The sequence below is a fragment of the Staurois parvus genome, unplaced genomic scaffold, assembly GCF_062004578.1.
Source record: "Staurois parvus isolate SC_StPar_1 unplaced genomic scaffold, SC_StPar_1.0 ptg000581l, whole genome shotgun sequence".
NCBI lineage: Eukaryota > Metazoa > Chordata > Amphibia > Anura > Ranidae > Staurois > Staurois parvus.
In genome coordinates this window covers 4,927,501-4,952,798 of record NW_028318377.1, presented here as the reverse complement: position 1 = coordinate 4,952,798, position 25,298 = coordinate 4,927,501, and the positions used below count along the sequence as shown (strand labels likewise).

The 25,298-nt window shown below is 41.8% G+C and overlaps 1 protein-coding gene across 7 annotated transcripts in view; it reads right to left on the bottom strand.

The window, feature by feature from the left end:
• Window positions 1-25,298, bottom strand: part of CTBP1 (C-terminal binding protein 1) — a 761,506-nt gene that overhangs the window by 182,653 nt on the left and 553,555 nt on the right. Inside the window, exon 1 of one of the 7 annotated variants that reach the window (XM_089692286.1) lies at window positions 3,759-3,937. The exons of 4 other annotated variants lie outside the window; for them this stretch is intronic. In XM_089692286.1, the coding sequence (XP_089548412.1) occupies window positions 3,759-3,798 (40 nt within the window). In that variant the 5' untranslated portion in view covers window positions 3,799-3,937. Of the gene's footprint in view, window positions 1-2,104; window positions 2,387-3,156; window positions 3,273-3,758; window positions 3,938-25,298 lie in introns of those variants that run through there. 2 more of the 7 variants (XM_089692289.1, XM_089692287.1) reach the window with 2 other exon arrangements.

Below are 25,298 nucleotides of genomic sequence, written 5' to 3'. Positions count from 1 at the left end.
CACATAGCCATGATATAGTAGATCAAAAGAATACTTTGTGCCAGCATTTTTTGGATTTTACATTTTTTTTTTTTTAGAATAGATTTTTTATATTTAGCCGTAGACTATTACAGGAAGAAGTCCTAAAAACGAATTCCATATACTATCCTCCTTTCAAGGTGCTATGGTATTTTTTTTTTTTTTTTTCAGCCTGGGGTTTAACTTTTAAAAATAATGAAAAAATAAAGCTGCTAAGTGGAACATTAGTTGGCAATGTAGCCTTGCAGCACAGGTATCCATGTTAAATGCTCACAACGACCACAACTGGCTTTGAATATTTGAGTATATCCCATTTGCCTGGATTTCCCCTCCCGTGATCCAGTTTCCTCCCATACACTCAAAGCTTACATTAACTGTATTCTAACCATAAGCTCTAGTATTTGTCTGTAGTACTGTCATATGGACATTAGACAGTAAGCTTCTTAAGGTGCAGACTAATATGAATAAATCTGTATGCGCTACAAAATCACTTTGGAACATGTCACAGCGTTAAAAAAACAAAAAACTGATGCTCATAAAAAAAATTAAATAAATAATCAAAATCAGACCCCTTAACCTGTTTTGCAGTATGAACAGCCCTTGCCAACATCACCACTTGCTCTTGAAAGCAGAAAAAAAAATTCCCCAGCGCTTCTCTCCTCCTTTCATACCATTTTATTGTCAAATGGAATTAAAAAGGACATAGTAACCGAGAGTTCTCTGTCCAATCACAGCCAACCATCTGCTCTAGCACAAACGCACTGAAAATTAATGAAAATACTCTCAGCTTCAAGAGAGATTGTCACAGTTACACTCCATTACGTGCACATAGTCTACATGACCGCTGTTTATCTGCATTGTTTTACACTCTTATTCAGAAAGCATGCACAGAAGCCATTAGGAATATGTAGCCTACATAGGCAGAGACAATAGGAACGTCATACTGTATGCAAATTCAACAGATGAGCCCAGTAATTGCACAACAAAGAATTCTTCCTATGGTGCGGTTGGAAAAGCCCTGTCCACATTATGCAAAAAAAAAAAAAAAAAAAAACAAAAAGATTGAAAAACAGAAATATTCCTTAAATGAATCTGAAGTGCAAAGACAAAAAAAAAGCAGATCTGTTTACTAGCAAGCGACCTTTGCCTAGCTACTCAACCAAAATTGACAGCATGCAGACTCTGCATTCTGGGAACGAGATTCCCATTTGTCTCTAAATTGCACATGGAATAAATCTGACACTCGGAACAATCCCAGAGCAGAAGCCTCCACCCTACAGCGCAAACCTCCAAGCTACAGGAGTGGTGTACCTCTTTATATGCTAATCTGCTTGTATAAGCGTGAAGTCTATCGTCCTCGCATATCGCCCATTGTTACTGCCTTGGGACAAAACAGATCAGGAAACAAATGCACCCAAGCTCCAACTCTCCAAAGACTATGCCCTTCCAAAAGGAATTCTATTCAACTGACTGCCAACTGTCTTCCATCACAACAGGCCAAATTTACTAACATTGATTGGTCTTAGACAGCAGAAAATAACTGCCCCACCTCTCCAAAAAGAGAAAAAGAACTACATTTTTTTTACCCCCTCATCATCAGGTGCCTGGTTTGGATACCTAATGTCATGAAACCTACCAAGATGTCGAATTTTTGGACTCCACTGGAACATTGTTTTGCTAGTTCCGTAAAGCCAACATACGTTCTCAAGGGAATATTAATCAAAATTAGAGCAAAAAACAGAGCTGCTGACTACAGCAACCAAATTCTTCTCTTTCAAAACATAAAATCGACAGTTCTAATTTTGCTCCATTTTTATTTTTCCCCCATTTTGCTCTTCAGTTGCGTTGGATATTCTACTTTTTTGTCTACTCAGATCTGCAGTTCGCTCCCAGTAAGCTGGATTAATAAAAGACTAATAAACTTGCTGGACAAAGCCTACTGCTCTAGGCAAATCTACGGCTTCCATACACAACCAAGAGAAAAAAATAAAATAAAATGTATATCGTAGTGATCCAAGCATTTTCCAGCACTGACAGGGTTATTGCATGAATCCCCCGCATTAAATACAGTTGTAGTATAACTTACATTTTTCGGCTGCCAAAGGGAAAAAGTTCCAGCCATGCATCGCGAGCACCTAACGCCACTAGAGGCGGCTGCTTTTTTTTTTTTCCCCCCGAAGAACTTCACGCCACGGCCGAAAACCAATTGACTTGATGCTGAAGAGGTCCAAAGCAGAGACAAATGACCCTAACTAGCTCCAGTGACAAAAGACCGAGGCAAGAAAAGAATATGCTGCTTTGTAACCGCAGCGCGCTCTCAGATCCTATCGGAGGCAGTGGCTCATTTCAGTCTCTGCAGAACGCGATGATCTGATTTGCAGAAAAAAAAAAAAAGAATCCAAGGGCTCCATCAAAAAATCACCAAAAAAGATTTTCAGGAAAAATTAAAAAAAAAAAAAAAAGAAAAAAAAAAAAAAAAGGGTTCGGAGAAAGTTCCGTCAAATATTTACTTCCTTCGAGAGGAATTCGAGAAATGTTTTTGCCGTTTAACTCTACCAGAGTCAGCTGCTGCAGTCCTGGGTTTTATTTTTTTGCTGATCCCAGCAGTATTTTTCCCATCGCCAGAACAGATTTTATTTCCTCTCTTGGAAAGTTCTTAAAAAAAAAAAAAAATCCCATAGTCGCACATGCATTTTTTTTTTTTTTCTCGTTGCCTGGATTATGATCTCAACTCGGTGTGGTTGTACTGCCAAGGGGTGGGGGAAGGACCTAGAAAGCCAGTTCCTTTTTCAGCCTGCAAAAATATCAGCCTGTTTGCTCAGAAACCAACATGTGTCAGTTGTTGTAGTACAACCCGAAATTTAACCTGTCAGCTACCAGACAAGCCAAAAAGGGAGGACTCTGCAGAGAAAACCAACCAAGCAACACCTCGGAAAGGGGTTAAAACCAGGCAGCAAGACCTCGCTCACGCAATTGCAACAAACAACCCAACTTCACAAACCTTTTTATGGGGGCAAATACAAATAATGAAAACTGGGATTGAAAAATGGTACCATCAGCTAACTCAACAGCATTAAAGCAAAAAGAAAATACTATTTTTTCTGACAAGCATTTTTTTTTTTTTTTTTTAAATGTTACCTGCTATCCACTATGGCTCTACAAAAATTATCCAAACGACAAGTTCTAAATCCCAGGAAACATTCATTTTTTTTTTTTTTAAAGAGCGGGCATAATTTAACTCCGATCCCTTCCGACCAGTCGTAAACACACACACAAAAAAATTATAAAAATTAAAAAAAAAAAAAAAAAATTTAAAAAAAATTACAGACGTATTCTGCGGTGCAAGTTTTTGAAAAAATATAAATGAAAATACATTAGAGAATTGAAGCAGAAAGGACTCGTACAGCTGCTGCAGCTTTGCGACTGCTGGGCATAATGCTGTAGAAGCGAAGTTGGGATATAAATAAACCTTTTATTCCGCAGGAGAGAGAAAAAAAAAAAAATGCACTCGCTCTCATTGACTCACATACACAAAGCCAGCAAGGATTGAAGCCAGAGGAAGAGGGGAGGGGGATGGGAGAAGGGCATAACACAAGGAAGCTTGCAACCCCATGGCTAGATCACACAATAAAAAAAATATATATATAGATACACAAAAAAAAAAAAAGAGAAAAAAAAAAAAAAAGCAAAAAACAATTCTAATAATAAAAAAACGAGCTGTTAGGTTTAAATAGCATTACCTAGAGGCAAGCCCTTGTTTAGCAAATGAGAACTTCCCATTGAGGTGTGTGTCCGGCCTCTCTAAAATTGAGTGAGATATGGAAAATTAATCCCAAGCATATGGCCGCCACTTCAATTTTTCCCAGAAGTAAGACACACACACACAGGCGCATGCACACAGGCAGGGGCACACACACAGCCCAAATGAGACTGTCTGTGCAAAGTGGGAGAGGCAGGAGGGGAGGAGACAACTTGTGCCAGAAGCAAATCTTTGGTTTGTCAGCACAAGCTGCTGAGGGAAAGCCGTGTGGAAGGGAGGGAGAAAAGAAAAAGGAAAAAAAAAAAAAAAACACCACCTCGCAGATCAAAGACCGCATGTTACAATCAGATTGCAAGGTTTAGAAATTCAGTTGTGCTAAAACATCAAATGTTAATTTGGAAAAAAAAAAAAAAAATTACACACCGGCCACTTTATTAGGTACACCTGTTCAATTGCTTGGTAACACAAATTGCTAATTACATGGCAGAAACTCTATGCAGTAATGCAGGCCATAGATGGGTCGAACGTCAGCCAATGTTTTGAAAAAAACAAAAACAAAAAACAAAAAAAAACAGAATTGGTCGTTTGTTTGGCCGACGTCACCACCAACGTAAAAAAAAAAATAAATCGGCCAACTAAACCATAAAGTTAACCCCATAACTTCTGTCCCTTGCAGGTCCCGGCTCATGCAGGGACTCTATCGGTAAAAGGATCGGCCGATTTGCCCATCATTCAAACTCGCAGCCGATCGTCAAAATCGGCTGCGAATTTCCAACATGACCGATAAAAAAAAAAAAGTGCGAAAAAACAGCCGACCAATTACCCCACTAACAGTGAGAAAATTGGCCGATTTTCGACCCATCTATGGCTGGCATTAGGCATCTAGACATGGTGAAGATGGCTTGCTGAAGTTCAAACTGAGCATCAGAATGAGGAAGAAAGGGGATTTAAGTGACTTTGAACATGGCATGGTTGTTGGTGTCATGGTGACTATTTCAAAAACTGCTGATCTACTGGGATTTTCCCGTACAGCCATCTCTAGGGTTTACAGAGAACGGTCCCAAAAAGGGAAAATATCCAGTGAGCGGAAGTTGTGTGTGCAAAAATGCCTTGTTGATGTCAGAGGAGAGTGGGCATTTGATTTCAGCTGCGACAGTTAGGGTCAGAATTTGGTGCAAGCAACATGAAAGCATGGATCCATCCTGCCTTGTATCAACGGTTCAGGCTGGTGGTGTAATGGTGTGGGGGAGAGAGTTTCTTGGCACTAGCAAGGTGTACCTAATAAAGTGGCCAGTGAATGTACGTACGTATACACACACATCCCAACCATGGCACTACCTGCATAAAGTTTGCATGTTCTCCCCCTATGCTTGGGTGGGTTTCCTCCGGGTGCTCCGGTTTCCTCCCACACTCCAAAAATACATGTTGATAGGTTTATTGGAACCCGTCTTACTTTCATACATACACACACATTAGGGCCAATTTAGTTAGGGATCTTAGAGATTGTAAGCTCCTTAATGACAGGGACTGATGTGAATGTACAATATATACAGTGCCTTGAAAACTTATTCATACCCCTTCAAATTTTCCATATTTTGTCATGTTACAACCAGAAATGTAAACGTATTTTATTGGGATTTTATGTGATAGACCAACATAAAGTGGAACATAATTGTGAACTGGAAGGAAAATGATAAATGCCATGAAAAGTCACAGTGGGCAAATGAGACTTCTTATGACTTTCTTTCAACAACGGCTTTCTTCCTCCGCTCTTCCATAAAGGCCAGATTTGTGGAGTGCACGACTAATAGTTGTCCTGTGGACAGATTCTCCCACCTGAGCTGTGGATCTCTGCAGCTCCTCCAGAGTTACCATGGGCCTCTTGGCTGCTTCTCCGATTGATGATCGATGATTGATTATCTCCTTGCCCGGCCTGTCAATTTAGGTGGACGGCCATGTCTTGGTAGGTTTGCAGTTGTGCCATACTCTTTCCATTTTCGGATGATGGATTGAACAGTGCTCCATGAGATGTTCAAAGCTTGGGATATTTTTTTTTTATAACCTAACCTTGCTTTTAACTTCTACACAACTTTATCCCTGACCTGTCTGGTGTGTTGCTTGGCCTCCATGATGCTGTTCGCTAAAGTTCTCTAACAAACCTCTGAGGGCTTCACAGAACAGCTGTATTTATACTGAGTAAATGGAGTCCACCTGTGTGTAATTTATTCTAACTAGGTGACTTCTGAAGGCAATTGGTTCTACTAGATTTTAGTTTGGGGTATCAGCATAAAGGGGGCTAGATAAAAATGTACGCCACACTTTTCAGATTTGTAAAAAATTTCTTTCCACTTCACAATTATGTGCCACTTTGTGTTGGTCTATCACATAAAATAGATTTACGTTTTTGCTTGTAACATGACAAAAGTATTGAATACTCCTTGAAATTTTCCACAAGGCACTGTATGTAAGGGCTGTATAAAGTGACAGCACTATATAAGTACCAATACAATGAAGCACTACAGGACCTTTGTTCTGCAGACTAAAATCACGCAGGGATTTACTAAGGCTAGCTTCACATCCATGAGTGTTGGAAACACACAAAAAATCATGAGCTTTCCCAACATGCTCAGAAATGCAAATGTCCTGTAGCAGACATGAGGCAGAGCCATTAAAGTGTTAAAAAAAAAAAAAAATCTGCCTTTACAAACATGTCATACTTACCTGATCAGTGTAATGGTTTTGCACAGAGCAGCTCCAATCCTCCTCTTCCTTCCCCCTCCCACCAATGCTTCTGACCCCTCTCTCCTGCCAAGTGCCCCCACAGCAAGCAGTACCCAAGCAGGCTCTCTCCAAAGCCACTGCTCCTTGTGTCCATTCTTACACAGACATGGCTTGGGGCTGCCCCTCGCTCTCTCATTGGCTCACTGGCTGTGATTGACTGTAGTGGAAGCCAATGGCCAGATTGGACCTGGATCCATTATGCTCAATCCACAGATCCGATCCATCCTGCGGGGATCATCGGAGGAGTGACATCAAGTGTTACCACACCGGGTGACACCAACCCTAGGGACGCCCCTGGGGTGAACTCTTAGAGGAGGCTCAGGACAGTAAGGGCTCATTTGTGGTTTGGGAGGAGTGAGTGATTTTTACCACACCCCCAACCGCTGGTCATAATGGCAACCCCAACCCGGGCTCCAGGGGGCCCATGTGGCCTCCCTGTCACATTATATTTTAAACTCGGAATAAAAGGGGCTGCATGTACAGGAACGGATTCTCTCAATTTTTCTCCTGCAACTACTGAGAGCTGTGACTGCAGGACCAAAATCTTCATTATGCTATTCAAAATTAAAAATTTTAAATAATTTCCTTGTAGCACGTGACTGAAGAGAAAGGTCCACTCTAAGTGATTTGGTATCCAAACGGTTGAGCACCCCTGCTTTACAGATTTCCCCCACCCCAAAAAATCATAATAGTAATAAATGCACATTTTTTTACCTGCAAAAAATGTGCAGTGATTAAGGTGAACTTCTCTTTTAAAAATGGTAATCCATAAAAAAACAAAACTTTTGCTTAGATTTACCATAACTAGAACCATGACCAAATTTGGTTACTATGGATTAGAATACCTTGTACATTAATACATTAGGAGATTTCCATCTGTCCTTGACTAAAGCAGGCCATAGACTTGGAGAAAACCGGCCTTTTTTTTCTAGAAAATCGTAAAATCGGTCGTTCAGTTGACCGACGTTACTACCATTGTAAAAGAAAGTCGGCTGGTTTTCGTCCCGTCTACGGCCGGCAATTAATATAATAGCGGTGTCCCAGCATTGAGCCCCGCTATTATATTTGACAGAAGAAATAGATTATGCATAAGAAGAAGAAACAACATTGTATCTATTTGTACTTGAATAGAAACATCTGTATCCGAAATGGATACAAATAGATACAATGTTGCAACTTTTTCTTCTTCTTCTTCTTCTTCTTCTTCCGATAAATCTATTTCTTCTTCTCCTGCACAATCTATTCTTCTTCTTCTGCAAAATCTATTTCTTCTTGATATTCTATTTCTTCATATTCAATTTTATTTGAAAATCTGCAAAAAGAACGGCCGATTTGACCATAAATTACTGTGAAATTCGTCCGAATGACCTAATCGTCCGACGATTTTCCAGCAGGGCCAATTTTCTAAAGGTCTTAAAATTATGAAAAACGGCCGACCGATTTCCCCACTAACGACCAGATTTTTTTTTTATCGGCCGATAAGTCTATGGCCTGCTTAAGTAGCTGCAGTGTGTAGAATGAAATGTGAGCTTGGAGCCCATTTCCTAGATGACTACACACACCTAGGAGGGCACTTGCAGTTACACCTCTCTGGAACACTTGAATTTCCTGATTAAAAAAAGCTTCCTGGCCTTTTAACCGATTACTAGGCTAAACGTTTGTCATGCTAAAGAGCAGGTCTAGTATTACACTTGCAACAAATGCAAAAATGTTTGCACTGCAGCAACAAAAACATTTACAAAACAAAAAGGGAACACAAAAAAAAAAAAAAAGTAAAAAAACAGAAATAGATAAAGTTAAAGGGTAGCTCCAATTTTTATCATTTTTTGGCCATGTTCATATTCTGAGATATTCTGAGACAGGGCAACAAAACAATCAATATTACTATTAAAACTATCAACTGCGTTGCTCTATAATGCCTATACAAGGGTTGGGGGTTCTACAATGGGCAGTCAAGAATCTTCAAATTTGAGATCATGGCGTATACTAGAATATAGAGTAACCACTTGGCGATGGCCTTCCTGCAATGTACTCTGGACAGGTGACTGCTGTCGGCAAACAACGTACCTGTACGCACTACGTCAAATGCATTTCAACGATAATGCCAAAACCAGCCTAAAGCCGGCCATAGATTAGAAAAATTAGACACTTGATGGCACAATTGTATGAGCTATTTTAATTTTTTGATCGACAGAACGTTCAATTTTACTAAACAAAAAAAAACAAACAAAAAAAAAAACAACATGTTGGATCAGGAACATTTGACTGCAGCATGAAAACCACGTGTTGCAATCGGCACATTGATGAGACAAAAAATAATGATTTGACAATCGACATTTATTGCATTTGGTTATTAAATAATGGCTAAATTATTAGCACTTCCGCCTGGCAGTACTAGGGTCGTTCCCAGCCACGGCACCACCTGCCTAGAGTTTGCATGTTCTCCCTGTGCCTGCGTAGGTTTCCTCCGGGTACTCCGGTTTCCTCCCACACTCCAAAGACATGCTGGTAGGTTAATTGGATCCTGTCTAAATTGGCCCTAGTATGTGTATGTATGAATGTGAGTTAGGCTACGTTCACACTAGCGTTGTGTGCAGGCGGCAAAGAGGCGTTTGGGAAGCGTTTTTACCGCTTCCGAAACGCCTCTGCCAATTCTGCATATTACAGCACATGGTGCTGTTCTAACGGGAGCGTTTGCGTCGCGGCAAAAACGGACGCCTCTGGTTGAGTCAGGAGGCGTTGAAGCCTCCTATTCTAGTCTATGGTGCCGCTCCGCAAACACCCGGCCGGATGCGTATCGTTTGCGGAGCGGTAACACCATTCAAACTGCATTATAGGCGTTTGTGGGGCGTTTTTAACGCTCGGCAAACGCCGCTACCCGCGCATGCGACGTTTGCGGAGCGTTTGCCGAGCATTAAAAAACGCTCCGCAAATGCCAGACCAACGCTTGCCAAACGCTATAGGGGCGTTTGGCAAGCGTTGGTAAAACAGCCAAGTGTGAACGAGCCCTTAGGGACCTTAGATTGTACGCCCCTTGAGGGTTAGGGACTGATGTGAATGTACAATATATATGTAAAGCGCTGCGTAAATTGATGGCGGTATATAAGTACCTGAAATAAATCTATGGGGAGTCTATTCTTCCTGCTGCTTGCTGAGTTCTCCAAATGCTGGACAGAAAGTGGATTCCAAATAAATTATCGCTTGGCAAAGCAACTGGATTTGCAGATCACCGCATCGAGGGAATGCCACTCTTTCAATTTGTTTCTGCAACCTTTCATAACTGATCAGAACGTTGCCGTGAGTCTTACGCAGGCACTGGGTACACTGTCAGCACCCCATGAATACCAGCCATGGTACCAGTAAATACCAGGTCTTTCCCTTCAGCAGATTACATGTTCAAGTAGAACTTCACAGCATCTGAGCACCACAAACCAGAAATGCAGTTTACTTTTTAATATTCAAAGCAGACTCCCCCCCATCCATGATTTATTTTGTTGAGAACTCACTTTGGAAAACACCCCCTAGCATTTCTGGTCTTGAGAATCTTGAGAAAGGGCAGAAGATTCATGTAGCATTTACTTCCCAGCATCCATCTGCTCTTAGCTCAGGCAGGTGGGTGTGCTTAGGTGATAAAGCTACTCCTCCCCTCCTAAAAACCCCTGGGATGTAGGACATCATTTGCCTAGGCCAGAAACCAGGAAGTAACTGAATATATAACCACTTGCCCTCCTGACGATTTACCCCCCTTCCTGACCATGCCATTTTTTGCATTATATCGCTGCCTTACAATTGCACGGTCATGGAACGCTGCACAGAAATGACATTTATGTTCCCTTCCCCCCCCAAGAATTGAGCTTTTTCTGGGTGGTATTTGATTTCCTGTGCGGTTTTTATTTTTTGTGCTATAAAAAAGGTAAAATTAAAAAAAAAACAAATAGAAAAACACAACTATTTAGAGAAAAAAAAGAAAAATATAATTTTATTTATTTTTTTTACTGGATAGGTTTAATAGCAAAAAGTCAAATTGTCAGATTTAGGCCAAAATGTATTCTGATACATGTATTTGCCAACAAAAAAAAAAAATCCCAAAATGTGTAAATTAATTGGTTTACATGAAAGTTTTAGCATTTACAAATTGCGGTATAGATACTGGAGTTTTTATTTTATTTTTTTTACTAGTAATGGCAGTGATCAGTGACTTATAGCAGGACTGAGGAGGGCAATCTGACACTGGGAGGAACTGACTAGGTCACTGACATCCCCAGTGACACCAATATAGTGATCAGTGCTAGAAAAAAAAAAAAAAAAAACGCACTGACCCTGTACTAATGGCACTGGACAGGAAAGGGTTAACGTGAGGGGCGATCAAAGGGTTAACTGTGCTGGGAGTTTTTTTTTTTTTTTTTTTACATAGGGGGCAGTGTCCATGTGCATCACTGTAAGCACACTGCTTTGGATGGCTGTGCTGTACCCTGGAAAAGTGCACCCCTGTGAAAGGGGCCTAAGCTCTGGTTCACATCTATGCGGCCGTGCGGGCCGCGTTTTGCACAGGCACACGATGATGATACTTGATACTTCTAATGGCACGCTGCCCTCACTGGAAATTGCAACCGTACTGGGAACCGGGTTCCCATGCAGGCTGCGGTTTCCAAAAAAGTGCAGGGACTTCTTCCCTGCATGTCCCAGGGCTCGGAAGTCCATTCAAATGAATGGGCTCTCATGCCCCTGCAAAAAGTGGCCCGCATGGCCGCATATATGTGAACCGGGGGTAAATGGACATTGGACATGATTGTCTGGTTACACCTGCCAGCATCGGATTCAATCAAAACTGTTCTGGTGGATTGGATGGCCGTAGTATGGAAAAGGACAGGGGTCCGTTTCCATCTGACAGCCCATAAAGGACAGCAGGCTGTGTCCGTGTCTGCTCTGCATAAGCGGAGTGGACACTGACCTGGCATCCACTTGCTCATGGATCTGCCGACAGGTCTGCAACGTGTAAAAGGGGCCAAAAAAAACAAAACATGTCTATAATGTTTTTCATATCTGTACATAAGATGCTTTACCTTTAATTGCCATTTTAAAGTGAATGGGTTGTTTTACAAGGTGAGGGTTTACATATTTGTCATCAAGGTGTGGTGGGAACCGATTAAACTGCTGGTTGACGAATTTGCAAAGCACAACTGTCAATTAAGGAAAAAAAAAAAATATTACAAATCATACATCAGTTCTTCAGGTCTGTAAATCAAGTGAAATGCAGAACATTATTTAGATTTAACTTTAGCGCAAAGAACCTGGGCCTTCCGACGCCACATCATCGAGTTCAACCCGATACTGACCGCCAAACTGATAAGACATCCCAGATATTCAGGATGTGAGGTCATGTCATGATAGCAGTCTTCCTCCTACTTAGCCCCGGGTGCATACTAATCTAGCCCCCCCAGTCAAGATGCTGCAATTACAAGAAGAAACTAGAATACAGTTTCAGGAAAACATGAAGTGGCAGTTTCATAGGACAATTTATGCTGAGAACGCACAGCTAATGTGGCCTGGGCCTCCGTGTGCATTGTCCAATCCCACCACTGAACCATCACCCAGTAGTGGATTTAGGTTTTGTGCTGCCCTAGGCAACAAAAATCGCCTGCCCCCACTGACACCGACCAACCTGCCCCCCCCCCCCCACCACGGAGAGAACCTGACAATGCTTACATTGACCAACAACACCCCTGCCCCCCCACCCAGGAGAGCCTTCCACTACCCCCCTCCCCCAGCGAAAGAGAAAGACACTCATCTTCACAGCTTCGGACATCCCCAAGAACAAAAATCAGGCTCTACATACACGATCAAGCAGCCCCTCTCGGATCCCACCCGGTTCCCATGGCGAGCAGGTCTCTTCTTTCATCCCTTCTTCTGGGGGGAGGTGCTGCCCCCATGAAAACTGCCGCCCTAGGCAAGTGCCTTGTGGTAAAAACTCCCCTGCCATCACCTGGTAGCACATGGGGGACACAAAATGACTGATTTTCCTGCATGCTGGAAAACATGACAAATATTTGATCTCATGGTCTCCCAGAAGCGGTGTCACAAGTTGGTAGGATAAGTGCTTTATTTTTTGAGCTGCTCAGTTTTTGGGGATATGCAGTTATTTTAATGGCCACACTGGTTTGTCCCATAACCAGCTTAACAGGAATGTCCCCCTCCCCTTTATGTTTCTTGCATAAACATGTTTAACAAAAGGTGATCTTTTTTAAGCGGATTTTAAACAAAAAAAAATTATTAATAAACTAACATCCTTTTGCAGGTAAAAAGAAAATGTATTTATTCTTTTTTTACATTTCAGCCTTTAAAGTGGTTGTAAATACTTACATATACCCAGTGAAGGGATTATCCTCAGGAGATTCACACAGCTGAAACAAAATCATCCTACATGAGTTGTATCCGTTTATCTGCAGACTTCTCTATCTGTTCTGTGCTGAATAATCTTGTCTGAGAGTTTAGGGGAAAAAAAAAAAAAAGGCAGAGAGCTGAAGTTACACTCTGCAGAGTTCAGTGAGGAGAGCTCTGAGAGCTGATTGGAAAGAAGAGACACGCCCCCCTCCACACAGCTCACAGGAACAGAGCTGAGGCTGTCAATCTGTCAGGAGGTCCCTCCTGTGTCACCATTTTTCTCTTGGTGTCAGGAAAACTTGTCAGAAGTTATTCATGCTGAGAGCAGAGGAATGAACAAATCAGACAGAAAGGAAACTTTGTGATCTTAACTGAGAGAAGTACACACTATAGAGGGATATGCTTTGTCTGCATTTAATGTCTGAGGGTTACAACCACTTTAACCTTTTCACTGCCAGGTCCGTATGTCATATGGACCTAACAGCTGGATTTTTTTTTTTCGTTACACACACGCCCGGGACCAGCATATAAAAAGGTGCTATCGGGCATTGGGTAGAGGGGAGAAAGCAGAGCCGACACAAATCTGCTTTCCTTCCCTTCTTGTTGCTGACCCGAACGTGATGCGTAAAACGTCACTTCCGGGTCCCCATGTCAGTTTCCCCAGCCAGTATGGCCAGGAAAAAAATGTACTGCAATGCGATGTGCATTGCATTACATTCAGTGGAGTACAGGAGAGACCAGGGGCGGACTGACAGCTCATGGGGCCCCGGGCAATAGGGGATCATGGGGCCTCTGTGTCCTTGCCCAAACTCAAAAAAGCCTATGAAAAAGGTACCAGGGGCATCTCATGGGGCCCCCTACTGACCCCGGGTCCTCTGGCAGTGCCCGAGTTCCCCAATGGTCAGTCCGCCCCTGGTAATGACCCAGCCACGTCTCCATACACAGGCAAACGGCTTTCTGCTCAGTAACGGCTCATTCACACTGGACTAATTTCTAACTCTTCCCAAATGCCCTATGTGCGTTTTTGAGGCCTTTGATAGCTGTTTTCGAAGAGTTAGAACCGCACCACAAACGCCTATAATGAAGTTAATGGCATTAATGCCCCACAAACGCCTGCCAGCGTTTGAGGAGTGTCACCATAGACTTCAACTATTCCTGAGTCCACATGAGGTGCCAATTTTGCCGCAACGCTAACGCTTCAGTGTGAACAGCACTGTGTGCTGCCATGTGTATAATTTTCAGAGGCATTTGAGGAGCGTTAAAAACGCCCATCAAAATGCCTGCCTACAAAACTAGTGTGAACTTAGACTACAGTTGTGACCAAAATTATTCAACCCCCAATGCTGTAAAGGGGTTTAGGGACTATAGTGTACATTTGGAATTGTATTCAGAATCAAATCCTACAAGGACGTTGTAACTACCCAAATGCAACTAAAATGACATCAATTGTTTATGTAATACAGTAGTAAATGGTTCTTATGTGGTTTCTTCATTGCCACAATTATTCAACCCCTTAAAGACTACCACTCTGAAGAACAGAGGTTCATACAGGTGCTTTCCATCAGGTATTGAAAACACCTGTGGATGTCACCGAGCAGCAATCAAGCATAATAAGCACCAATTAGGCAGCTTTAAAATGACTGTGATACTCAGCTCCTTCTAGACATTTACTGGTGTGGTTACAAACATGGTGAAGGCAAGAGAATGGTCCAGGAAGACAAGAGAAGAGGTGATTTCTCTTCACAGGAAGGGCAATGGCTATAAGAAGATTGCAAAGATGTTAAACATACCAAGAGACACCTTAGGAAGCATCATTCGCAAATTCAAGGCAAAGGGCACTGTTGAAACGCTACCTGGTCGTGGCAGAAAGAAGATGCTGACTTCGACTGCTGTGCGCTACCTGAAGCGTAGAGTGGAGAGAAGTCCCCGTGTGACTGCTGAGGAACTGAGAAAAGATTTGTCAGATGTGGGTACAGAAGTTTCAGCCCAGACAATAAGACGCACACTGCGTAATGAAGGCCTCCGTGCCAGAACTCCCAGGCGTACCCCCTTGCTGTCTCCAAAGAATAAGAAGAGTCGACTGCAGTATGCCAAAAGCCATGTGGACAAACCACAAAAGTTGTGGGATAGTGTTCTGTGGACTGATGAAACAAAATTAGAACTGTTTGGGCCCATGGATCAACGCTATGTTTGGAGGAGGAAGAACAAGGCCTATGATGAAAAGAACACCTTGCCTACTGTGAAGCATGGTGGAGGGTCAATCATGCTTTGGGGCTGTTTTGCTTCTGCAGGTACAGGGAAGCTTCAGCGTGTGCAAGGTACCATGAATTCTCTTCAGTACCAGGAGATATTGGATGGAAACGTGATGCAGTCCGTCACACACCTGAGGCTTGGGAGACGTTGGACCTTTCAACAGGACAATGATCCCAAGCATACCTCCAAGTCCACTAGAGCATGGTTGCAGAGGAAAGGCTGGAACATTTTGGAGTGGCCATCGCAGTCACCAGACTTAAATCCGATTGAGAACCTCTGGTGGGACTTAAAGAAAGCAGTTGCAGTGCGCAAGCCTAAGAATGTGACTGAACTGGAGGCCTTTGCCCATGAAGAATGGGCGAAGATACCCGTAGATCGCTGCAAGACACTTGTGTCAAGCTATGCTTCACGTTTAAAAGCTGTTATAACTGTAAAAGGATGCTGTACTAAGTACTAAGATTGAATGTCACTTGGGGGTTGAATAAAACTGATAATGCTGTGAGCACAGAAAAGACATTTGTGGTTATTTCATTATAACTGTTATGTTATATTTGTCTGACCTACAAGTGCCTCTTTAATGTAAATGTAAGCAAGATGACTGAATGATCAAAAGCAATGTCAAACTGGCCAAAACACTCAATTTCAGTGGGGGTTGAATAATTTTGGTCACAACTGTAACTGTACACAGGTCTGCTTGTATGAAAACAATGCAATCCCTGCAGTTTCTATTGACCTGAAACACCCACAATGCTCCTCTTAGACAAAAAAACATGATTTATTCTGCCAAGGATGAGCAGAGTGATTTGGGCTAAAATCTGTTATTGATTTTTCTGTCAGTAAAATTTAAAGTGGAAACCTAACCTTGCTCATAGGCAAAATATGCTTTCATGTGGATCTGGGCCATTTGTTACCCCGTTTGCTAAGCTATTTTTTTTTAGTATTCTATGTATATCACTTTCAATATCTCTTGAGTGTTTTATTATTAGTTATAGCGCTGCATCACTTTTATATGTATTTGTCCTATTGCCCCTATCTGGTATAGGGTAGATGCTGGCTGCTTTTTAGTTAAGTGTACCATTTACCGTAAAAGCGCAGGAGGATATATTTTTTGTTATTTAAAATAGGCTTTAAAAAAAAAAATTATATATATATATATATATATATATATATATATATATATATATATATATATATATATATATATATATTTTTTTTTTTTTTTTTTATTTATTTTTCTTTTAATTTTTATTCAAAGGAGTGGTTTAGTTTACTTCACTTCAAAAAGTATTTGTATTTTTTTCCTTTTTTACATTTGTGTAGTTGATAGTTGTCTGTGTATAGTCGCTCTGAATTTTATTTTGCTTTCCCCCATAGTGTTTTTTTTATCTGTGACGATAGATAAAATACTGAGCCTAATAAAAAGGACTGGTTTTTGGTACAAGAACAGGTCCAAAATAGATTTTGTAAACTGGGCTAATTAAAGGCCATTGCATCCCTTAGGCCTGGTTCACACTATTGTGGGTGGTTGCAGGTATCACACCTGTACCCAGCTTCCATGGGGATCCCATGTATAGTATACTGGCTCGAGATATGTAAAAACTGCCATGTCTATACTTCAAATTTTGCCTTCCTCATTGGCGCCAATGAGTTTCATCCCCATACAAATGAGTTCAGGATAAATGAAGTAACCTCCTCTAGAAGGTATCATCCTCTGTAATGATTGCTTTTGGGTTTAATACGGCTTCAACCCCAAAACTAGCATATTGCAGCTTAACAATTCTTCAAAATGATGGCTGCATTTTTTTTTTTTTTTGGCTCGCTTTCTTTTATTTTCAAGTGATCAGGTCAGCAAGTCTGTTTTTCAACAGAATAAGCTGCCCTGCAGGTTCAGCAGTTGAGACAAACCATATATCACTGACAGAGGTGCTTACAATGATCAGTTTTATGTAAAACCCTTATCCCACAAGGAAAAAAAAAAACCACTTGCCTACTGGGCACTTATACCCCCCTTCTTGCCCAGGCCACTTTTCAGCTTTCAGCGCTGTCGCACTTTGAATGACAATTGCGCGGTCATGCAACATTGTATGACATTTTTATCATTTTTTTTTCACACAAATAGAGCTTTCTTTTGGTGGTATTTACTTGCCACTGGGGGTTTTATTTTTTGCACCATAAACAAAAAAAAAAAAAAGCCAAATAAAAAAAAAAAAAAAAGTCTGTTTCTATTACAAAATGTTGCAATCAGGTAATTTTTCTCATTCACTGATGTGCATTGGTGAGGCTGCACTGAGACAGCACTGACGGGCAGCACTGGTGGGCACAGGTGGACAGCACTGATCAGTGCAGATCCGTCCTCTGAAAATTGCCGGTTTTTGGCAGTACTTTCCGCACACTGACAGCGTAAGAGAAGTGCAACATATAACCGGCAACTGCCTTTACCAGTGATGTGCTGTGTCATTGGACACAGCTGATCACGTGATGTGGTAAAAGGCCAATCACAGTGGCCTTTTACCACGTGATCAGCTGTGTCCATAGGACACAGCCATCATGGAGATCGTCGGATGCGTGTGGGAGGGCGCTTTCTGGGAGGACGTCATATGACGCCCACCCAGGACTGGACAACCGCACTGTAGCCGTCATTCGGCTATAGCACGGTTGGCAAGTGGTTAACTGCTTGTGGAACCAGGGGCGGACAACTCATGGGGCCCCCGGGCAATAGGGGATCATGGGGCCCCTGTGTTCTTGCCCAAACTCAAAAAAGGGTATGAAGAAAATAAAAAAAAAAAAAAAAAAAAAAAAAAAAAAGGTACCGGGGCATCTCATGGGGCCCCCTACTGCCCCCCGTGCCCGAGTTTCCAAATGATCAGTCCGCCCCTGTGTGGAACTTTCGTGTGAGCTGGAGTTTGGTTTAAATTTGTTAGTGTATTTAAACCTGATAGGTCATTGAACACTTCCCCCCAGACTGACAATGCTGCTGTCTGTTGTGCCCCTGTGGCTCCATCCAGAGTGTAGATACTCTAATATAGGAGGTGTGTTACTGGTCAGATCACAGGGTGAAAACAGGGGAAAAAAGCCTAAAAAAGAAAACTCATGCAGCCACCACATCTAATGATTGTTAAACCCAAACGTGTAATATATTGCAACTTAATACCACTTTAAATTCTGACACGAGCTGGCCTCTCTATATGGCTATGGTTGTTTTCCCAGCTTCAAGTGCCTCTAACAATTTACATCCTCTCAAGGACAAAGAAAAAACAGCCTCTCCACATTACTGCAATTCAACAGAAAACTCCATACAATGAACAAAATCTGTCTGTATATACTGCACAAATCTACACTCAAAGTCCATTATATCCTAAATCATTGTTTGATGTAATCATTTGTAGCAGAATTTACACAACGCGTTCCTGTGCGATACCTTTGTGAACCAACCCTAAATCCAGAAAATGTTTTCCTGCATTATCTGTTCTATCATTTAACCACCTTCCTCTGAGCCCAGGTCTTCCTCGTCCCACCTGCAGCCCTTGGCTGAACAGTGAAAGGAGCGGCAATACTGATGATCTCGGTCACTCTGCTCTCTCCTATCAGCATGCTTCTCGTCAGCTCTCTCCTCCTAGTCAGAACATGAATTGACTGGCTTTGTGCTGCTTCTTCCTCTGTCACTGTAGCCCTGCTGTACAAGAACTGCAAGAGACTTGACACCAGGTCAGATCCAGGTGCCTAAACTGCACTTAATTGTGTTTTGTTTTTTTTAACCACTTGCCCTCCAGAGGATTTACCCCCACTGCGTTGTGTTACCTTAACTGACAAATGTGCGGTCATGCAACGCTGTACATAAATAAAATGTATGTCTTTTTTCCCCACAAATAGAGCTGGCTTTCAGTGGTATTTGATCATATGTATGTTTTTATTTTTTGTACTATAAAACAAAAAGACCAGAAATTTTGAAAAAAAAAACAAAAAAACCCCAAAATATTAATTTTTGCTATAAAAACATGTCCAAAAAAAAAAAAAAAAAATTTTAATTTCTTCATAAGTTTCGGCCAAATTCTGCTACATGTCTTTGCAAAAAAAATCCTAATACGTGTAAATTAATTTGTTTATGTGAAAGTTATAGCGTCTACAAATGGTGGTAATATATATATATATATATATATATATATATATATATACACATACACATATATATACACATATATACACACACACACACACACACATATACATACATATATACACATATATACACACACACACACACACCGGGATTTAAATTTTTTTTATATACTAGTAACAGTGGTGATCAGCAACCTACAGCAGGACTGCGGGACTACAGAGGGCATTCTGACACTGGGGGGGTTTGGGAATGGCCACTGACATCCCCAGTGACACAAATACAGTGATCAGTGCAAATAAAAAGCACTGACACTGGGCAGGAAGGGGTTAACATCTGGGGTGATCAAAGGATTAACTGTGTACATTGTGTGCTGTGTTTTACTTGGGAGATATGCTGTGCAGAGAGACAAAGCAGCATGTCCATGCTGACAGGAGAGAAATCTGCGTTTGCACACAGGTCTCTCCCCTCTCAGCTTTAGCGGCGATCACCGAGTGCCAGCTGAGAATCGTTGGCTGGGACCCGGTGATTGACATCATCTGCGACCAATGGCAGCGTGGGTAGTGCGGCATGCAAGCCCCTTCCCTGAAATTGCAAAATCAAGTATATATTCAGACACGTGATTTTGCGCAGATTAGCGCCCTGTAGCAGTATAACTGCTTTGGGACGGCAGGCAAGTGGTTAATGATTACAGAGCTGCATTGTATTGTGTATTATCTCAGCGGGAGTTCTGCTTTAAAGCCCAACTCTAGCCGAAACCCATTATCTGTCTCCCCTGGATTGGGGGGGGGGGGGGGGGGGCAGATTAGCCCTCACTTACTTAGCTTTTTTTTCTTCTCCTTTATCAAGTGAAGTTATACTTTTAGGCACCATTTATGCCTATGCATCATGATGAATGCATTGCGGCTCATTAAAACAAGTTACATGGCGTTGGCTTTCAGTGGCTCAGGTGTACATAGGTGTTGCATTATAGAAAATAGTTCGGATAGGTTCAATTGCTTGCGGAGGGCGTCCCCTACAGGCACAGCGACGTACTGTTAAAATCGCTGCCGGTTTCCAGGTTTTGGGGGCACGCCCCTGCCCGCCTACTCCTGCTGTGATTGTACACAGCGGGAGCCTGTCAGCAGACCCCCACCAATGATTCATGGCTGGGATCTGCTGATTGGCTGTGTCCAATCACAGCGCAGAGCCCTGTGTTGACAAACACAGGGCTCTGTACCCGCTTCCCAACCACCCTATAGCAGATATACGGATACAGGGCAGCACAAAATCATGTATTGCTCGCTGGCGCCTGGTAAATTGCCAAGCATCTCCGACGGGGAGGAGAACTGTTTGTAAACAATACAGTTCTCCTTCCTGTCAGCTCGTGCACACTGCTTTGGATGGCTGTGCACAGCACAGCCATCCAAAGCAGTGTGATTACAGTGAAGCACAGATCTTACTGTGAAACACACACAGTTAACCCTTTGATCGCCCCTCATGTTAACCCCTTCCTGCCCAGTACAATTAGTACAGTGTCAGTGCTTTTTTTTTATAGCAATGATCACTGTATTGGTGTCACTGAGGATGTCAGTGACACCAAGTCAGTTCCCCCCCAGTGTCAGAATGCCTGCTGTAGTCCAGCTATAAGTCGCTGATCGCCACCATTACTAATAAAAAATAAAAATCTCAGTATATACCGCCATTTGTAAACTTTAACTTAAACCAATTAATTTACATGTATTGGGATTTTTTTTTGTAGCAAAGACATGTCGCAGAATACATTTTGGCCTAAATTTATGACGAAATTAGATTTCTTTTTTACTGGACTGGTTTAATAGCAAAAAGTCAAAAATAGTTTTTTTTTCCTCAAAAATTGCCTTTATAGCGCGCAAAAAAGAAAAAAAAAAAAAAAAACCGCACAGGTGATCAAATACCACCGAAAGAAAGCTCAATTCATGGGAAACAATTTGGATTCAGTGTTGCATGACCGCGCAATTGTCAGTTAATGTAACAGCGCCATAAACACAAAAAAATGGCCTGGTCAGGAAGAGGGGTAACTCCTCAGGAGGGCAAGCGGGTACAAAGAAAATGAGCTCTCCTTTCTTATCAATGCAAAGCAGGGAAGAGTAACAAAGAGCTCTATTTGTAAAAGCAGCTCATTATACATACATTACACATAGTTGGGCACACATTTAACCCTTTGATTGCCCCTAGATGTCAACCCCTTCCCAGCCAGTGCCATTAGTACAGTGACCATGTATAGTATTATCACTGTATTACTGTCACTGTAGAGGTCAGTGGCAGTCAGTTCCCCTCAGTGTCAATTAGTATCAGATTGCCCACTGCACTAACACAGTCCCACTATAAAATCGCTGAGCACCGCCACTAGTAGTATAAAAAAAATAAATAAAAATGTCAATATAAATCCCATAGTTTGTAGAGGCTATAACTCACACAAAGCAATCAATACACACTGGGATTTTTTTTTTGTACCAAAGACATGTAGGAGAATACATTTTGGCCAACATTTATAAATGTTTATTTTATTTTTTTATTGGAGGTTTGATAGCAAAAAGTTAAATAATTTTTTCCCCTTAAAATTTGTCATTTATAACAAAAAAAAAAAAATCAATACTGATCAAAAACCACCAAAATGAGAGGTGTGTGAACAGAATTGCATAAACTTCATTTGGGTACAGCGCTGCATAACCACGCAATTACCAGGTAAAATAGCACAGTGCTAAACAAGAAAAAATGGCCTGGGCATTAAGGGGGGTAAAACCCTCTGGAGCTTAAGTGGTTAATTTATCAATGTGTGTCTGCAGACAAAAAAAACAACAAAAAAAAAAAAAAAAACCCTCAGAATATATGCATTTTCAGGCATACTGGGACCTCCCCAGCCAAGTGCCCTTGGTCAGCCTACATCTTCTTAGATGTTCAGCACATACTTCAAGATAATGGACCAGTGCATGGAAAGAAAGCACATTAAAAAAAAAAAAAAAAAAAAAAAGCGTATAGATATAAAAACTAGCCTAAAAGGAAGCCACTAATTGCCTGAAATTGCCAATTGACTGGCTGCCACATTGTTCCGGTGACCATCACCTCTGCAATTTGGAACTGTGGCTTTAATTGCACATTTCTGGTTAATGACTTGGAATATACTGATGCCAGAGACAGCAAGGGAACGAGTGTTCTTTGAAGGTGTCACCAATGGCTGCCCCCATATTTTTCTCAGCAGTGTTTTTCTGCAAAGGGTTAATTCACCATTACCAAAATGTTGCCTATGCAGGTAAAGGACATCTGTAGATCACCATTACCAAAATGTTGCCTATGCAGGTAAAGGACATCTGTAGATCACCATTACCAAAATGTTGCCTATGCAGGTAAAGGACATCTGTAGATGATAAAAAAAAAACAAAAAAACAAAAAACAAAAAAAAACAACAACTGTGCAGCTTTTACTTAAGTTGGATAATGCCCTTGCTATAGGTGTAGGCCATTTACGAACCTCCCAAAAAGGACTGGTCGAAAAATACCCATCGATGGTGGTATCCATTCCTGCCTTGTTGCTAGGATGTTGCTATGATACTCCCAGCCATTACTGCTCATCCCCGAACTCTCAAATCCCCACAGATGTGTGGTCCACTATCTTCTCCATCGCAGAATCACTGAGCTCAGAGCTACAGCGACAGGGCAGAGAAAACACATGCAAGAGGGTTCCAATCAGCTAGGAGTGTCTTGGCAACGTCCAAGCAATAAGGCAGGGCAGAACATCATCATCTCTGGAAGTTTTTTTTTTCTTTTCTTTTTCCATGAAAGTTTTGTGAGGGACGTAAATGGCTTAGACCTATAGAAAGGGGATTATTAACCACTTACCCGCTGCAGTATAGCAGATCTACTGCGGAAAATCACATACATACTATATATATATATATATATACATACATATACATATATATATATATATATATATACATATACATATACATACATACACATATACATACACACACAATTTTGCATTTTCGGGTAGAGGGAGCGCAAAAAAAAAAAAAAAAAAAAATGCACAGGCGATCAAATACTACTGAAAGAAAGCTCAGTTTGTGGGAAAAAAAAAAAAAAAGTGAATTTCATCTGGGTGCGGCGTTGCATAACCGCGCAATTGTCAAAGTTTTGACCCCCCCCATCCCCTCTTCCCAACCTTTGGCTAGTGAAAGCAGAAAAGTTGGAAAATCACTCTTTTGCTTCTATCACTCTGCTCTTTCCTCCTGTCCATGTGTGCCTTGCTCTACAGCATAATTGGCTTTTTGTGTTACTTCTCTGAACTCTGCTGTACAAGAGATTGCAAGAGGCCAATACTAAATGAAATGCAGGCACTTCTACAGTTCGCATTTTTTGCAAAATTAGATTTAGGGCCCTTTCACACAAGGGACTGCATGTGAATCGCACATTAACCCTCTGTGGTTCCTGGGCAATTTATGCGATTTCAGCCCATTCACTTTGCATTAGCTGGAATCACACCGCATGTACTACTTTTGAAAAACACACTAACTGGATCACACAGTACTTTTGTACTGCAAGATCCAATGCAGGCAAAACGCACTACATTTGCAAGCTGCACTTAGAGCACCGTTACCCTTTGCACTGACACCAGCTGCAGATCAATGCGATCAGAATGCGGTGCGGGGAAACCGGCATGGAACGCAGGTCTAGTGCACTACTGTGAACAGGCCGTAAATGGTGCATAAATGAATACAGAGGTGAATAGACTGTGTAGTTTATATCAGAAGTACGACTTTCAGCCCTGGTGCACACTGATGCAGTGCGGTATTTGCAGCTTTTTCTGTGCGAATTCTGCACTGCATCAGAAGCACACCCCACTGTGGGTGTGTATAGTAAGTTAATAACCCTCCCCTGAAATTGGTACGCAAAACTCAGTGTGATGTGCAGAATCAAAACGCACAGGTGTGAATACCCATGCGATTTGATTCTAGTGCGGACCAAAAAAAGGGTCCTGCACCTTTTTAGTGCGGGCGCGGTGCGATTTGAGCCATACAAACTGTATGGCTCCAAATCGCACCGCACACATCGCATGTGATTTAAACAGCAATGAGGTGCGGTTCCTGTGCGAATCACATGCAATATACCGCACCGCATATATGTGAACCCAGGCTTAATGGGGAAAAAAAATTAAAAAATGTTAACTTTTAGTATACTTTTAACCTGGGTTCACACTGATGCGATGCAGAATATGCAGCGGTTTCTGTGCGAATGCCGCACCGCATCACAAATCGCACCCCGTTCATGCGAACTGATGCGGGTATGTTAATAACCCTCACTGAAAACAGACCGCAAAATGCAGTGCGACGTGCAGAATCAGTCCGCAAAACGCAGTGCAACGTGCAGAATCGAATCGCATAAAGTGTGAACAGGCCATAAATGGTTCATAAATGATTACAAAGGTGAATAAATGGTGTAGTTTATAATCAGAAGTACGACTCTCAGCCCTGGTTCACACTGATGCGGTGTGGAATTTGCAGCATTTTCTGTGAAAATTCCGCACTGAGAATCAGAATCAGAATCGCACCCCGTTCATGTGAACTGCTGCGGGTGTGTATGTTAAAAACCACCGAAATCGGTATGCAAAACGCAGGTGATGTGCAGAATCAAATCGCATAGGTGTGAATACCCATGTGATCCGATTCTACTGCAGAACTAAAAAGGGTAGTGCACCTTTTTGGTGCAGATGCGGTGCGATTTGATCCATGCAAAATGTATGGCTCAAAATCGCACCGCACGATATTCGCATGTGATTTGCACAGGAATGCAGTGCGGTCCCTGTGCAAATCACATGTAATATACCGCAATATATGTGAACCTGGGATAAATGGGGGGGAAAAAATGTTAAACTGGAGTATACTTTTAGCCTGGGTTCACACTGATGCTATGCGGAAATTGGTCCGCAAAATGCAGTGTGATTTGCAGAATCGGTCCGCAAAACGCAATGAGA